Source organism: Cervus elaphus, chromosome 33 (assembly GCF_910594005.1).
Source record: "Cervus elaphus chromosome 33, mCerEla1.1, whole genome shotgun sequence".
In the NCBI taxonomy this organism is placed as follows: domain Eukaryota; kingdom Metazoa; phylum Chordata; class Mammalia; order Artiodactyla; family Cervidae; genus Cervus; species Cervus elaphus.
Window position 1 is genome coordinate 37056937 of NC_057847.1, and position 15275 is coordinate 37072211.

The window sequence follows — 15275 nt, forward strand, 5'->3', positions numbered from 1 at the left end:
ATGTGGAAGTGAAAACAATAGCTTCCATGGGTTAGTGGTCTGCTATAGGCCTTGCACATTTTTATCTGCTTTATATATGTAATTTCATTTAATCACAACAACAACTCTATGCAGTCAGTGATGTTGTTGGGCCAGGATTTATACCTGGGCATGCTGAACTTGACCCCTTATTGTTAACCGCCTACCTAATGTTTTCCAAGATCACACCAAAATATAAATGTGAATACTACTAACTGTACTGAGAAAATAAATTTTTCCTTCTGCTGCATTCCTCTGTTCCCTTCTGGATCATAGCTTTTCATATGTTGAGAAGAATCCCCTTCTGATGATAGCAATGACTCTGATCACCCTCTACTATGCTCAAGGCAAAGTCAGGGGCAGCAGTAGAAGGAACACTGCAGTGGCCACAGGTAAACTTACCAGCCACATCAAGACTCCACCTCTGGTTGCCTCCTGGCATAAAACCACCTGGTCCTCCCCAAATGAGACTCTGAGGGTTTGGGGTAAGGTCTGGGAAGTTGTATGTTAAAGTCAATTACCCAGAGAGTTGGCCCAGCGTGGTAGGTACAGGTTGGCTTGTTAAGGCCCTTTGGAGGGGGCATTTCCGAGAAGAAGTTCCAGGAACCCAGGTTTCCTGCCAAATAAAATGAAAGGCATGAGATCTACTGAGAACCATGTTTGTTTGGCTTTTTTCCCAAATGGCTTATTACTAATTTCCCCTTCTAGATACATGATAAGGACAAGAGACCCCTTTCTTGGTGATACTGTCAAATCTTTATTGTCTGTTTTGCCATGGGAGCACACATTATAGGAAGTAATTGAGAAAATTCATGTAATACACATTCATTAAGTTAGTACTGTATACCAGGCATTGTATTTATTCCTATAATGTGTGATTTCTTTTAACATGACTTGCTTTGAGCAGATGGGAGAGAGATGGTACATGGGACGTGAAAGAACTATGCATTCTCAACCACTTTGTAAAGTAAGAGATTGATAGCTATGAGAAGTGACTACCTCGCTCCCATTTGAGGTGCTAGATATTTCTCCCACCGCCAGAAAACCGCCGAGGGCTTCTCCCTCAACGTCTGTGCCTATTCAGGCAAAGATGGATTGAAGATCAGATAAAGCAAAATACTGTGATTCTCCCTTACTTTAAATGATATTGGCAACAGAAAAATAGTGAGCCTGATGTTAATATGTAAATCAGTCATTTTGCAAAGAGTAGTACATTTTGATAAATACAATCTCAAAATTTCAGCTTTTAGTTTTATTTTCATTTCCCTCTAGAATTAGCATTGGAAGCCATTCTCCAAGCAAGAAGTGCATCACTTGCCATCTAAGGAAAAAAAGGTGCCAATATTACACAGCAAGTTTCAGCGACTATGCCAAGTACTACGCACTCGTCTGCTATGGTAGGTAACGGACCTAACACACGCTCTACCCTTCTCTGCCACTTTCCTTGTCCTTGTCATCATTATCTGATCAATCCTTAGCTACAGGTTATTGAGCACCTGTTATATGTGAGGACCTTATCTGCCTTATCTTATCTAATGCTTACGGGAAAAAATGTAAGGAGGATAGGAAGGTATTATTATCTCCATTTTTTGCAGTTGAGGAAACAGACCTTTTGTAAAAGGTTCACACTGCTGGTAAGCATCAGAGCCAGATGGGAGTAAAAGTTCCTTGGCTATAAATCCCAACCTTATACCCACCATGTGCCACAGCACCATGACGTTGTATTGTGAGAGCAATATCATAAAAAGAAGCATCCTCTGATAAAATGGTTCCTGGACTTCAGCCCCATTTGCTTGGAGAAATGACAGTCTCCTATAGTCAGGGAAAGAAATGTGAGCTCTTTGTCTTGGAGGCCAGCAATTCTTTGAACTATAGCTTCTATGGGTATAGAAAATAAGCTTTTGTCACCTAGTATGTCCTTCCTAAATTTGAGAAGCATGATAAGTAATTCATTCAAGTATTGAAAAAAAAAAACAGCTCATAAAATATACTAGATGTTTCCTGGTTGTTTAGGTTATATGTCCATTTAACAAATAATTTCTATCCAGATTATTTTATTTTATGCATAACCTGTCATCTGTATCTTGAACGCATAGTAAAGCTGGGTTAGGCAACCAGTAAATCATTGAGATATGTTCGGTCTTTGCTAGTCATTATGGGGATTTTGGAAAACTGATCTGAAACATACCTGCCCCTTCATTCTCTGTTCTGACACCCCTCCCCCCACCACTATTAATCCCTGAGTTTCCCTGTGAGTTGAGGGTGGACAGAAAACAAAAGGGAGTTGTTACAAAACATATGCCATTCTTCTGTTTCTGGTGTCAACTGCCTGTATTCGGGTGGGCAGCTCAGAATATAAACAGAATCTCTGACTGATTTCTATCCCTGCTCAGTGTAGAGGACCCTGAGGTTTCCTTTACTTGCCAAAAGAAGGGTTACCCGACACACCGCTTCTTCAGTCCAATCATCTGGACCCTGAACCTCACCTCAGCTCTTTGACTATGTGAAAATGAGTAAGCATTTTAATTCAAATGCCCCCTTTAAGATGGCACAAGATACCACTTTAATATAACACTTTCACAAAAGGTTTGGTCTGTGGCATCTCTGTAAAGTCAAAAGATTGTTGTTCATGACCCTATGTGCTGAGAGTGGTTACAGCATTTCAAGGTATACGTTAAATGTCCCTCTCAATTTATGTGCAACATTTTTCATCCCAAACTACGTATTCATGCAGCATATATTGAAGCTTACATGCCAGGCACAGGGTATCATTGAAATAACTGTCCTGAATCATCTGGTTGTCTATTTTCTCTCCTGGAGGCAGAATAAACTTTCCTTTCATCTTTATATTCATAAGGCCAAAAAAGAATGGTTAGTGCATGATAGATGTAGAATGTTTGTGGAATGAACATAGGTAACTAGGGAAGATCAAAACATTGCTGCCTTTTGCAAAGCGTACCCCAAACCTCATTTTTATGCTGATATTTGTTGTTGTTGTTCAGTTGCTAAGTTGTGTCTGTCTCTACGCAACCCATGGACTACAGCACACCAGGCTCCTCTGTCCATGGATTTTCCCAGACAAGAATACTAGAGTGGGTTGCCAATTCCTCCTTCATGTGATCTTCCCGACCCAGGGATTGAACCTGCATCTCCTGCATTGACAGACAGATTCTTTATTTCTGAGCCACCAGGGAAGCCCTTTATGCTGATACATTTACTGATAAAGACATCAGTGACCCTACTCATACAAACGCATTTATAGTTTATGTATTCTGCATTTGTACAGTGCTTTAATGCTTTTTGAAAGCACTATACCACTTTTTAGTGTCTTCCTAAGATCTGCTTGAGCCTAAGTGCCCCCTGAAGAGTAAGGAATCAAATACTAATCTCTCATGAAAAGTTGGTGAAAGACTCCTTTCTGGAACTTGAATCGCCTGACTTTTCCACACTCACTCTTCCTCGGCAGTATGGTAATTTCCCATTTAGCAAAAAATATACTGTGTGGGAAGCATCACATCGTCTGGTGTTTTTGAAGCTCCAGTAAAATGAGTCACTGCACCATCATAGGAAAAACCTTGAAATCTTCCCCTTTAGGACTCAGAGTAAAGCTTCATTATGTAACTTCAAACTCTCTGAGAGAGATGGTGAGTAAATCCCAGATAATAGGATTGAAGTAGGTAAAATCATATTGATGATGCTGATGGAACAAAAGCAGTGCAAAGAATACTTCTGCCACTAGGATCACACCCTCAGGCCACTTGTGTCAAGGGCAGTCTGCCATTAGTTTGTCTCATAGTTTGGGCAAAAGATATATGCTAGTTATCCCTACTGGAACTGCACACCTAGGAACATCCCATAAGGTGGGTGCTGTTTAACTGAAGTTTAGAAATTCAGATTCATGTCTCATTGCCTTGCATGCTATATGCATACATGTACGCCTTACATACAATATGCATTAGTACCTTTTAATAATGTTGAAGAAAATCAAATCAAAATTAAAATCTCTGAGATTAAATTCTATAAAATTTAGACTCCACACAATAAGTACTGCTGGGTTTTGAGGGAGCCTAATAAATGAATCTTTTCTCCTCGCTGTCAGGTCAGATTGAGGAGTCAGGCAGGAAATCAAAGTATTAGCTTTATTGCCTATAAAGGTTACCTGGAAAATGGGACCAAGACCCCAGAATCACAATTACTCATACAAATATGGGTGTAACTAGAAAGCCTCCAGCTTCGCCCATGGGGCCTGCCACTTTGAACACTTATAGCACACACACTGAGAAGCAAGTCAGAATCATGTTCTCTGAAGGCCGAAAGATGTCAGGAACAAGGCAGAAGAAGGAACTGCTCATATCCAGGGTTTCTAATAACTTTACAAACATATTTCCAGGTATTATTTATTCTATATTTCAAGTAAATAATAGTTTTTTTTAATATTTACAGATATTGTTAAAATGACCAATTTTTGGACTTCCCTGGTGGTCCAGTGACTGGGACTCCATGCTTCCACCTCACTGCAGGAGAGCAAAAATTAGATCCCTGTTGGGGAATTAAGATTAAAAAAAAAAAAAAAAGGCCAATTTCTGCACAAAGAACCTGAATTCCATGTCGAAATATATGGTGGACACTGGTTTGCCACTCAGACCTCCTACCTTCAGGACTGGGTCCTCATTTCTCCAGCTGCTGAGAGAGCTGGTGGCTGAAAGCTTACAGCTGGGCCCCCTGCACCCAAGCCAGAGATCACTCTTCTCTCAGGCCAAAATCAAGAATCACTCCATTCTGGGAGATAAAAGGCAAACTAGTTGGCTCCATTCAAGACAACTCTGAAGGCCAGCCAGCTCCAGAGCTGCCAGTGAGGTTGGCTGAGGTCTCTGTTGTGACTGCACCCCGCCCCACTTTCCCTTAGCCCCCCACCTTTTATTCTCTTCCCCCACATTAGCTGGGATCCTAATACAGCACCCCAGATGAGCTTTTGGTGAACAAAACTCCTTCTAGGTCTGTTTTGTAGGGAATGTGTCCTGTCACAGCATATTGAACAGGAAATGTTTTCTATATAAATTTATTTCTGCCTATAGTGAGCAAACTCCAGGAGTTAGTGATGGACAAGGAGGCCTGGCGTGCTGAGATTCCTGGGGTTGCAAAGAGCCGGACACAACTGAGAGACTGAACTGAACTGATGGCAATTAAGTGAAAGAAAAAAAGTTGCTGAGTTCTACCTACCAAAATAAACTGAACATTGAACTAAGACGCAAGATTGAAAATACAGTCTGAGTATTGGTGAAGTTAAAGACACAGCTAAAACTGGCCCATACAGCATATCTTCCCAGAAGGCCATTTATCACTGCAGCTTCTGGGGCCCATTTGTGTAATTAAATACTGACTATTTAGGATCATTCTTGGAAATATATACAGGCAACTCTTCTGTCTGTTCTTTGACTGGGCTCTGGTCTCATGTATTGTTTGAATGTAACTTAAAAGGGGATGTTTACTTCTTTATGGGAGAAAAAAAAGTAGTTGTATAAGTAAAAGAGGTGATTGAGCTTGACAGTAATCATAAATACGACTAGCAATTCTTACTGAAAGCTAAATGTTATTTTAAAACTAAGCCACATTTTTGTTTTCATCCCATGCACAGGCCCAGGCCTCCCCATCTCCACCCTTCATGATGGCCGCACCGACCAAGGTACTGTCTCCACATGCTGTTGTCTTAAGAAATCCTGGACTCTTGTGAAACTAGAGGAAGCAAGACAGCTTCCCCACACCAGCAAGGGGAACAGTGACATATAGCTTATTGCATAGCTTATGATTATATTAATCAACCTATTCTTTGTCAAGCCTGATCATATGAAAGTTAATTATTATTTGCAGTAAGAACCTGGCATAAAGCAGAGGAGTTATATAAGACGAATTAATCCTGTCTTCCCCAATCACCCTTATAAAACACAGAAACTTAAAATTGGAAGGAAACTGAAGATTTTTAGTACACTCTCCCTCCGGAATAAGAAGGCCTGTTTTTTTTTTTTTTTTTTTTTTTAACATCCCGAACTGGAGATGAGTTCCGGATATAACTCCAGTTCAAAGCAGAGGGTGACTATCATGCTAGCTTTTTTGTTTTAACAGCTACATCACACTGTTGCCACGTATGAGAGCCCTGAAATTTGGAGGCTCTTTCCATTTTCAACTGCTATCAAGGCAGATCTCCTCCATCCTGTATTCGTGATATTGGTTCAAAAATAGTTCACAGCTCAAAGATGACCATTTTTACTCTTGAGGGAGATACCCAAGTGTATAATTGCCCTGAGACTCTTCCTGCGGTTCTCTGTTACCTTTTGATTTACTATGAAACGTTGTGGGGTTGAAGTTGATGGAATCTAAGGACAAAAAGGGACTTTAGCACTCAAACCTGTGATTGTCCTTGGACAGCTTTGGTGACAGGTTAGGAGACTGACTGCTTTGGAATTAGTTTGGCTGCCAGTTCAATGGCCTACGTACAGGTGAAAATAAGGCAGTGGGGAAAATCAGAATCCATTCAGGAGCTCAGGACAGGACAAGCATTGTAATAATGAAACTGAAATTTAGTTTCGTTTTGAAGTTTTGGGGGTTTTTATTGTTGTTTTAACCTTGTGTCTAATAATGAAATACTTTAAAGAATAACAGATTGTATGTCTGAGTTTGGCTCATTTCAACCTTCAGTGAGAGAAATTTTAAAGCAGGACTAGTTTCAAATCTGTAAGTCTTTGTTTTAATGGAAATCACCATAAATGTGTAATTCTCATTTGTTCTCAAAAGAGAACACAATCTCTGATTTGCATAAAATAATCTTGATAACTTTTAGCCATTTGAATCAGGAGAAAATAATTGCATGACTGCAAAATAAAGGTCAGTTTCTCTTTTTTAACAAATTTCCACTCTGTTACTATCCTTCTCATATTCCTGCTAGATAGCAATTTTTGTACTGCTTACAAAACTTTATCACTTCACTCAGTACTTACAAAATAGGTACAATGTTCATGTGTCTATATATGTTATATGTATTTACATGCTTTTAACTCTCAAAACCAATGAAAATTCTTTTATAGTGCAGTTCTGCAAACTTGCCCCATGATGAAATTTTTCAGAGAAGTTTATTATAAATACAGGTTCTCAGGCCCTCCTCCAAAATTCCACTTTAATAAGTCTTATATTGGGCTAGGGAATCTGTACTTTTAATCTATTACCAGATAAGCTTTGGAATAGCTTTTCAGAGCAGATGCTATGTCTTCTACTTATTTAGTTTCTCTTTGCATTTGGTGCCAAAAATTTTCATCCAGTACATATTTATTAAGCACCTATTACATTAAACCAGGCACTTCGCTAGAAAATACATCCTAAAAATGAACAGATATTGCATTAGAGATGGTACTGTTCTCAGGAGATTACAGGTCAGTGGGGAATGCAAACTTGTAAACAGACAGTTACAACACAGTGGGATAAAGTATTAAGATAGGGAAAATAGAGATTCATGAAAGCATATTAGCAGGGCTCCTCTTCTGGAATAGGGGGTTAAGAAATGTTTCCTAATGATGACTACATCAACCTTAAGACTCATAAATATAAGGGAGAGATTGATGCTGTTTGGATGTCCAACTTGGTCAAATGGATTCATACTGATGCTTTTTATTGAAAGATGGGACCCACAGTGGAGAGAATGTTTTTGGAGAGGTGATGAATTTTGTTTTGAATATTTAGTTTGAGGTACTGATGACATATATCCAAGAGGAGCTGTCCTGGAGTGACAAGCTTTTGGACCTGGATGTTGGAGGATTAGTTTGAGTTGAAGATAATCATCAGGAAGTTATTCATTTATGGAATACGTGGTTACTAAGTTTGTGGAAATGGATGAGAGAGCAGTGTGGGGAAAGTGAGGGTGGGCAAGGGTAGTAAAGAATGAGCCTAGAGTAAAATTGTGCAGAACACCAACATGAGAAATGGAAAGAGAAAATGAACCTGTAAAGGAGACCAAGGGTGGACAGAAGGAGAAGGACACCCTTGAGAGTATGGACTCATGGCACACAGAGGAGGAGAGGATCTCAAGAAAAGGGAGTGCTCGTCTGTGTCAAGCACTTCAGAGTAAAACAAGACCTTCCCTAAATCAATGAGCTTAGCAAAGCAAGGATGAGCATTAGCTTAGTCAGAACAGTTTCAGTGGAGTGGTGGAGGTAGAGGCAAGATTGAAGTAAATTTAGGTTTGCACAGGAGGTAAGTAAATAAAAAGAGACTATTTTCAATAGGTTTGACTGATGAGTGGAGGAAAGAGGTGGATAATCCTGGAAGAGATTGATAGAGGTTTAAATTAGCTTTTGAAAGCTGATAAACATTTGAGAATGGTTGAATGCTAATGGAAGAAATGTGGAGACCATGGTTGAAGACATAAAGGAGTGGATGTCCCTTCACTCTGGGTAAAGTGGAGTCCAGAGACAGGTGAGGAAATTAATCTCTGGCCTTTGATGAGAGAGAATGAGGACATTTTTAGTGTATTTCTATGAAAGTTTGTAGAAAACAAGGCTTCCCTGATAGTTCAGTGGGTAAAGAATCCACCTGCAATATTTTGTAGAAAACAGTGCAATGGCTATATTTTCTCTGCAAAGTGAAGTAAAGTCATTGGACAATAACAGATAGCACTTGACCCAGATGCTATAAAAACGTAGAAGAGTTGACACTTGACATGGAGGACCCATTTGAGGCATAGGTACTTCAGACACAGCAGATTTTCATTAAAATTGATCAACTGATTAAATAGCTTTATTTATCAGGTTTCCTGAAGAGTCTTCACATAATTTAATTAATGAATAATATATCATAGTTAATATGATTTTAACAAATAAATCAGATGTGATCTATCATTCTTACACCTTGATTTCATCATAATGAAGAGTCTCCAAACATATGGAGAGCACAATGACATATCATGTACTTGGTACTGAGCATGCTGGGCATCGAGTATACAATGATGAGTAAAAGAAGATAAAAGGTATAGTCTGGGCTGTAGCAATCCTTGCCACATTATACACTTCTAAGACAAAGCCACATAGAGAAGTCCAATTGCAACCCCTCCCTCTCTTCACAGCCCTATGAAATTCTATTTTGCTCCAAGAGGTAGGAAAATTGCTCATTTACTATCCATAAAGATGCAACTCTGGACTGTAGAAGTATTAATAAGCTTTTCTATTCAACTTGTCATTTCAGTAAGTCCTTATCTGGGAACAGACTAGAGAAGGAATCAAGGTCAATCCAATCAGGCAACATCCGTGTATTGTCTCAGACTTCCAGCATCTGTTGGCAAAACGATAAACATGGTCAAGTAAATATGACAGCCCCTCTGTGTGCTTGCTCCACATAGATTCCCTTTATCCTTGACAGTTCCGCAGTCAGAACCCATACACAGAATGAAGGACTGGCTTCATTGTACTTAGAACTGAGTATTCATTTAACTTATCTTTTTTAGTTTTGAGTTTTTAATTGAAATATAGTTAATCTACAATGCTGTGTTAGTTTCAGGTGTATAGCAAAGTGATTCAGTTATGCATGCATGCTAAGTCACTTCAGTTGTGCCCAGCTCTTTTCGACCTCATGGACTGTAGCCTGCCAGGTTCCTCTGTGCATGGGATTCTCCAGGCAAGAGTACTGGAATGGGTTGCCATTTTCTCCTCCAGGGGATCTTCCCAACCCAAGGATCAATCCACACCTCTTACGTCACCTGCATTGGCAGGAGCATTCTTTACCCCTTGCACCACCTGAAAAGTCCTTAAAGTGAAAGTCAAAGTCAAAGTCACTCAGTTCTGTCTGAGTCTTTGTGACCCCAAGGACTGTAGCCTGCCTGGGTTCTCTGTCCATGGAATTCTCCAGGCAAGTATACTAGAGTAGGGGCCCATTCCCTTCTCCAGGGATCTTCCAGAATCCAGGGATCAAATTTAGGTCTCCCGCATTGCAGGAAGATTCTTTACCTTCTGAGTCACCAGGGAAGTTCATTTATATGTGTATGTATATATATATATATATACACACATATATATATGTGTGTGTGTATAGTCTCTTTCCAGAGAAGGCAATGGCACCCCACTCCAGTACTCTCGCCTGGAAAATCCCATGGACGGAGGAGCCTGGTAGGCTGCAGTCCATGGGGTCGTGAAGAGTCAGACACGACTGAGCAACTTCACTTTCACTTTTCACTTTTACGCATTGGAGAAGGAAATGGCAACCCACTCCAGTGTTCTTGCCTGGAGAATCCCAGGGATGGGGTCGCACAGAGTCAGACACGACTGAAGTGACTTAGCAGTAGCATAGTCTCTTTCAGATTCTTTTTCATTATAAGGTGTTACAAGATACTGAATGTATTGATAGTTCCCTGTTCTATACAGAAGGTCCTTGTTGTTTATCTATTTATACACAGTAGTACATATATGTAAATCCCAACCTCCTAATTTATCTCTCCCCATCTCCTGTTATTCCCTTTTTTTGTTTTAACTTTTAAATTGCCACAACTATCTCTTTCCTGATGGATTATCCAAAATTAAAATGAAATGTATTATGTATCTTATACAACTCATACCAAAACATCTATCCTTGTTCTAAGATTAAATGTAACACGTTGACGCAAAATGCCATGAGTACATGAAAACTGAGAGTTACAAGAGAAGTGGTTTGGCAAACTTAGTGTAGTTACAAGTACTCCCCCAGCTCCCCATCTTCAAGGACCACTTTTTTAAAAAAGCACAAAAACAAAGAGTCCACAGGCCTGCTGCATTTCAGAAGTCATCCAGACACTCTTTTTAAAAATAAAGCTACAAACATCACTTATTATTCAAAAACCTAACTTTTCTCAGGAGATCAATGGATTTGTTCAGTTAAACAACAGTTTTTTAGATCTTTTCCAGGTGCCCCCTTTGAGAGTTCTCTTTAGGAGTCTTGGGTTGGCTCTGATGGTAAAGAATCTGCCTGCAATGCAGGAGAACCAGGTTCAATCCCTGGGTTGGGAAGATCCTTTGGAGAAGGAAATGTGAACTCACTATAGTATTCTTGCCTGCAGAATTCCATGGACAGAGGAGCCTGGAGTGCTACAATCCATGGGGTCACAAAGAGTCAGACATGACTGAGTGACTAACACTTTACGATGAAAGACAAAGACCATAGTGTGTTTATATGGTTGTCCTACTAAGATATATAACTACCTTGAAAGAAAGGATTTGAAGGAATTGAATGCACAGTAATTCAATTACAAAAAAAAAAAAAAAGAATATCCTATATTAAGCAAGTACAGCAGGAAGAGTTTAAGAAAGAAATAGATGTGAAAAAAATCACAGACTTAATATTTGATCTTGTGCACTGAAGATTTTAAAACAAACTTTATAGCTATATACTTAATTGCTTTAAATATGAAGTATCAGCAATATAGATTTTATTTCTACCACTTTTGTTTACTAAAACTATTTTGTTTACTAAAACTATTTTTGTTTACTAAAACTATCTTTTTCCAAAATGCTACTTACTCAGGGCACTTATTAAAGTTTGACACAGGAAAATGTGGCTCAGTAAGCATTGTTACTTCTGTGATTCTGCTCAAAATGAGTTTTGATGCCATCAGGGTCAGTTTAGGAGACAATGACTGATGTCTCTTACAAGCTCATCCTGCTGTAAAGCCTGTATTAAAAATCTGCTTGTCAATATGAAAATCCTTAAACAATCCATATACCATTTCAGTTTCATCCATGGTAAATTCAAAGACATTTTAAGAAAGAAATTTTTTATAGAACTATTAATTAAAAATGAACTTTTTTTTTTTTAAGAAATTAAAATCCTGGAAGACAACAAGGAATTGGAAAATGCTTTGAAAAATATTCAGCTGCCTAAAGAAGAAATTAAGAAACTTAAAGTGGATAATATTAGTAAGATCTTTAAAAACTTCTCATGAATAAATATGAAGCTGAGCACTTATCTTGCTTTTTAAAAACAAAATAGTAGGGTAAATATTATAGTATAATCCTATAATATTATGGGATCTTAATTTAAAAATCTTACTGTAGCAATAAGGTTTTATGAAATATCTCTCATATGTTTGTGAATAAGGTTGATATTTTTCTATAGCTCCATTTCAACACTGATTTTTTTAAAGTTTATCTAATTTTAATTTTAGAATGTGTGCTTCTACAAAAACAATAGTTTGATATTTCTAGTAACTTGTAACTTAGACAAAATACATAATAAAAATAAAAATACAGTCTTGATTCTTCACAATTTACTAATTATAAGTTGATTTTATGTTATATATTATTATTAAAGAAAATAAATAATGCTGAGTATTGTGGAATGAAGATTTTTCTGTTTTTGTTTTTCAAGCATTGTGGTACAAGATGATTCTTCCTCCTCAGTTTGACAAATCAAAGAAGTATCCCTTGCTAATTCAAGTGTATGTAATATTTTCTTTGGTTTAAAAACTATTTATTGAAAGTATGCTGTATTAAATACACATTTGCGAGATAGAATGAACCATTCTCCTCGGTAACAGTTCCTATTGATGCTGTTTTTATATATTCCCCAACTAATCAGAGTAAATAAAATATGGCTATTTAAAATAGCTTGAGAAAGTTTTGAGATTTTTAGATGGACTTGCTTGCATTTGCTGTTTTGAATTTCCTTTGTGTGGCAAATTGCCTAATGTGTCAGAATACCTTTGAGATAGAGCAATTGCAGCCAAAAAAATATTGTAAATCATCTTCACGTCTTATGTAATTGAGTTAGAAATGAAATAAGGGAATGGAATACATTTTGTGGAATCACACCCCAAATCAGTGCTGACCTACACACAATTTGCTTAAAACACCATGCATTTTTTTTAGTATATCTTATGCCTGCTTTTAGCAAGTGGCAGGTGGCAGAAATGACGAAAAACCCACACATATTCCTTGAAATGCCAACCCTAGATGTATCCGTTTTGGGGAATAGGAGGGGCTGTGTCCCAGAACAACTTCCTTGTAGCAAACCTCTGGGAAAAGCCTGGTCCTCTCTTGATTCTGAGCCAGTTCTAATGCCGCTGATATTGAAATTTTATCATACAAATGTACTGGGAAATACTAAAGGCAATTCTTGGCCCCGATGGGAAGTTGAGTTTCACAAAAACATCAGAGATTCTCTTTCTTTTTTCCCTTTAGGTATGGTGGTCCCTGCAGTCAGAGTGTAAGGTCTATATTCTCTATTAGTTGGATATCTTATCTTGCAAGTAAGGAAGGGATAGTCATTGCCTTGGTGGATGGTCGAGGAACAGCTTTCCAAGGTGACAAACTCCTGTATGCGGTGTATCGAAAGCTGGGTGTTTATGAAGTCGAGGACCAGATCACAGCTGTAAGGTGAGCGCCTTCTCATTCAAACAGAAACTGATGTCAGCAACAGTTATGCAGTAACTTCTGGGTTTCTCCATCCTTCATGCCTTAATTCTTTTTGTCTATTTTCCTAACGTCATCTAAAGCTATCATTAATCATCAAGGGATATTTTTACCCAATATGAGAAAAAAATTATTCACGGAAAAGAGTAGAAAAATAACTTGTAGTGAAAGATGATTAATACTCTCTTTCCATGTTTTAGGCATTCTAATAGCCTTTCATTAACATGGCTCACAATTAACAGAAAAATTTGTGTAACTCTAGGAATAGTCTGTAGAAAATCAGACATCTGAGTGCTCAAGCTTTGTGGATTCTACCTCATAAATTCAGAAATGGCTCAAGATTTCATCGGCACTATGTACTTACAGATATCAGACATTCATTTGTAATTAAACGATCATATTAGCAAGAAAGTGTTTTCCTACTTTCATTTGACAAAAAAAAATATTTTATGTAATAGAAATTACATTATGAAAACATTTAGAGGAAATATAGATTTATAATCTGACTTCTTCCCAACTATATTCTCAACCACAATTTATGACTCAATCATTTCTTCCTGAAACAAAAAGAAAAGAGTCACCAAAATTGTTCCTAATTTGGAAGCACTGTGCAGGATTAATCTGGATATTTCTTATAGTTGTCAGGTTTCTCTTATTATGGTATGAGTAGGTGACATTAGAGAATAGTAGTTTGTAAATGTAAAAACTAACACAGCCTGATTGCACTCTTAGTCATGGGTATAAGTGCATGCATGACAGCTAAAGGTCAAACAATGCTTCACAGAAAAGAGCAATTTAGAAAATTAATTAGTATGTTTCTTTTATCATCTTAATATCACTAATGGTTATTGATTTCAGTGTAGCATGCCTAGCACAGACTGTATTTAACACCTAGGAGCCAGGTCCAGACAACACTTTTCTGTATATTTTTGTCTCTAATCAAAGCAGAAGAGTTTAGACTCACAAGTGATTTTTTTAAAATAGAAAAGTAATCATATGCTTTTAAATTTTCATTCTGTGAACACTAATTACACACACACACACAAAACAGTCAATTAAAAGCAAAGTCTATTTGGATAAAATCTAACAAACTAATAAGTAAATTATTAAATAACGCTACACAATATGTAGGCATTATTCACACTTAACTTCTAGGAGGCTCCATCTTTCCTACTCACCCAGATTTTTGGCCTTTCCACTATTTCAACTTTTTTGAGAGATACTTCTGTGTGACAGAGAGTCATAGGAAAGGTAATTCAAAGAAAAATTCCAAGATACAATGTCTCATATAAGACTATGGTATGCCTTAAGAATATTAACACAGCTATTAGCATTATAGACGTAATTCTTTTTTGGCTATGTGTCACACTGCTTGTATTAGACCATGCAATAAAACACCAGGGACATGTAATTCTGGGACAATATCAAAGGACAGAGATGTAAACTGTGGTTTATAATTCAACTTTCTGAAGTTGGTAGAGCTAAAAAGTGATTTGTTTGGTGTTGATTAAAAACAATCATTACCATCATACATCATTATATGTTTGTGCATTTATTTATCACCAAAAATGTGGCATTCAAATTTAAGAGGTATACCTCAAGAAACAGAAGAGATAGAACAGATAACTTCTTAATGTTTTTCTTTGGATGAATTGAAAATTTAAATCTGATGTCCATGCATTGACCTTAACATAAATTGTTATTTCTGTTCAACACATAGAACAGGAAGCCACAAATTCTATTGATTTTTCACAATAACATAAATGACGCTTAGAACTGAAATGAAGATGGACCAGAGGCTGTAACTGGCTACCTTTACCTCCTCTGAGCCATTTTTGGATG

At 37.7% G+C, this 15275-nt stretch overlaps 1 protein-coding gene across 1 annotated transcript in view; it reads left to right on the forward strand.

Moving 5' to 3' along the window:
- LOC122688377 (fibroblast activation protein alpha) overlaps nt 1-15275 on the forward strand; it is a 79680-nt gene that overhangs the window by 49961 nt on the left and 14444 nt on the right. The window contains exons 17-21 of the mRNA XM_043894355.1: nt 1291-1415; nt 5654-5701; nt 11841-11939; nt 12391-12460; nt 13203-13397. Coding sequence (XP_043750290.1) covers nt 1291-1415; nt 5654-5701; nt 11841-11939; nt 12391-12460; nt 13203-13397 — 537 coding nt within the window. The remainder of the gene's footprint in view (nt 1-1290; nt 1416-5653; nt 5702-11840; nt 11940-12390; nt 12461-13202; nt 13398-15275) is intronic.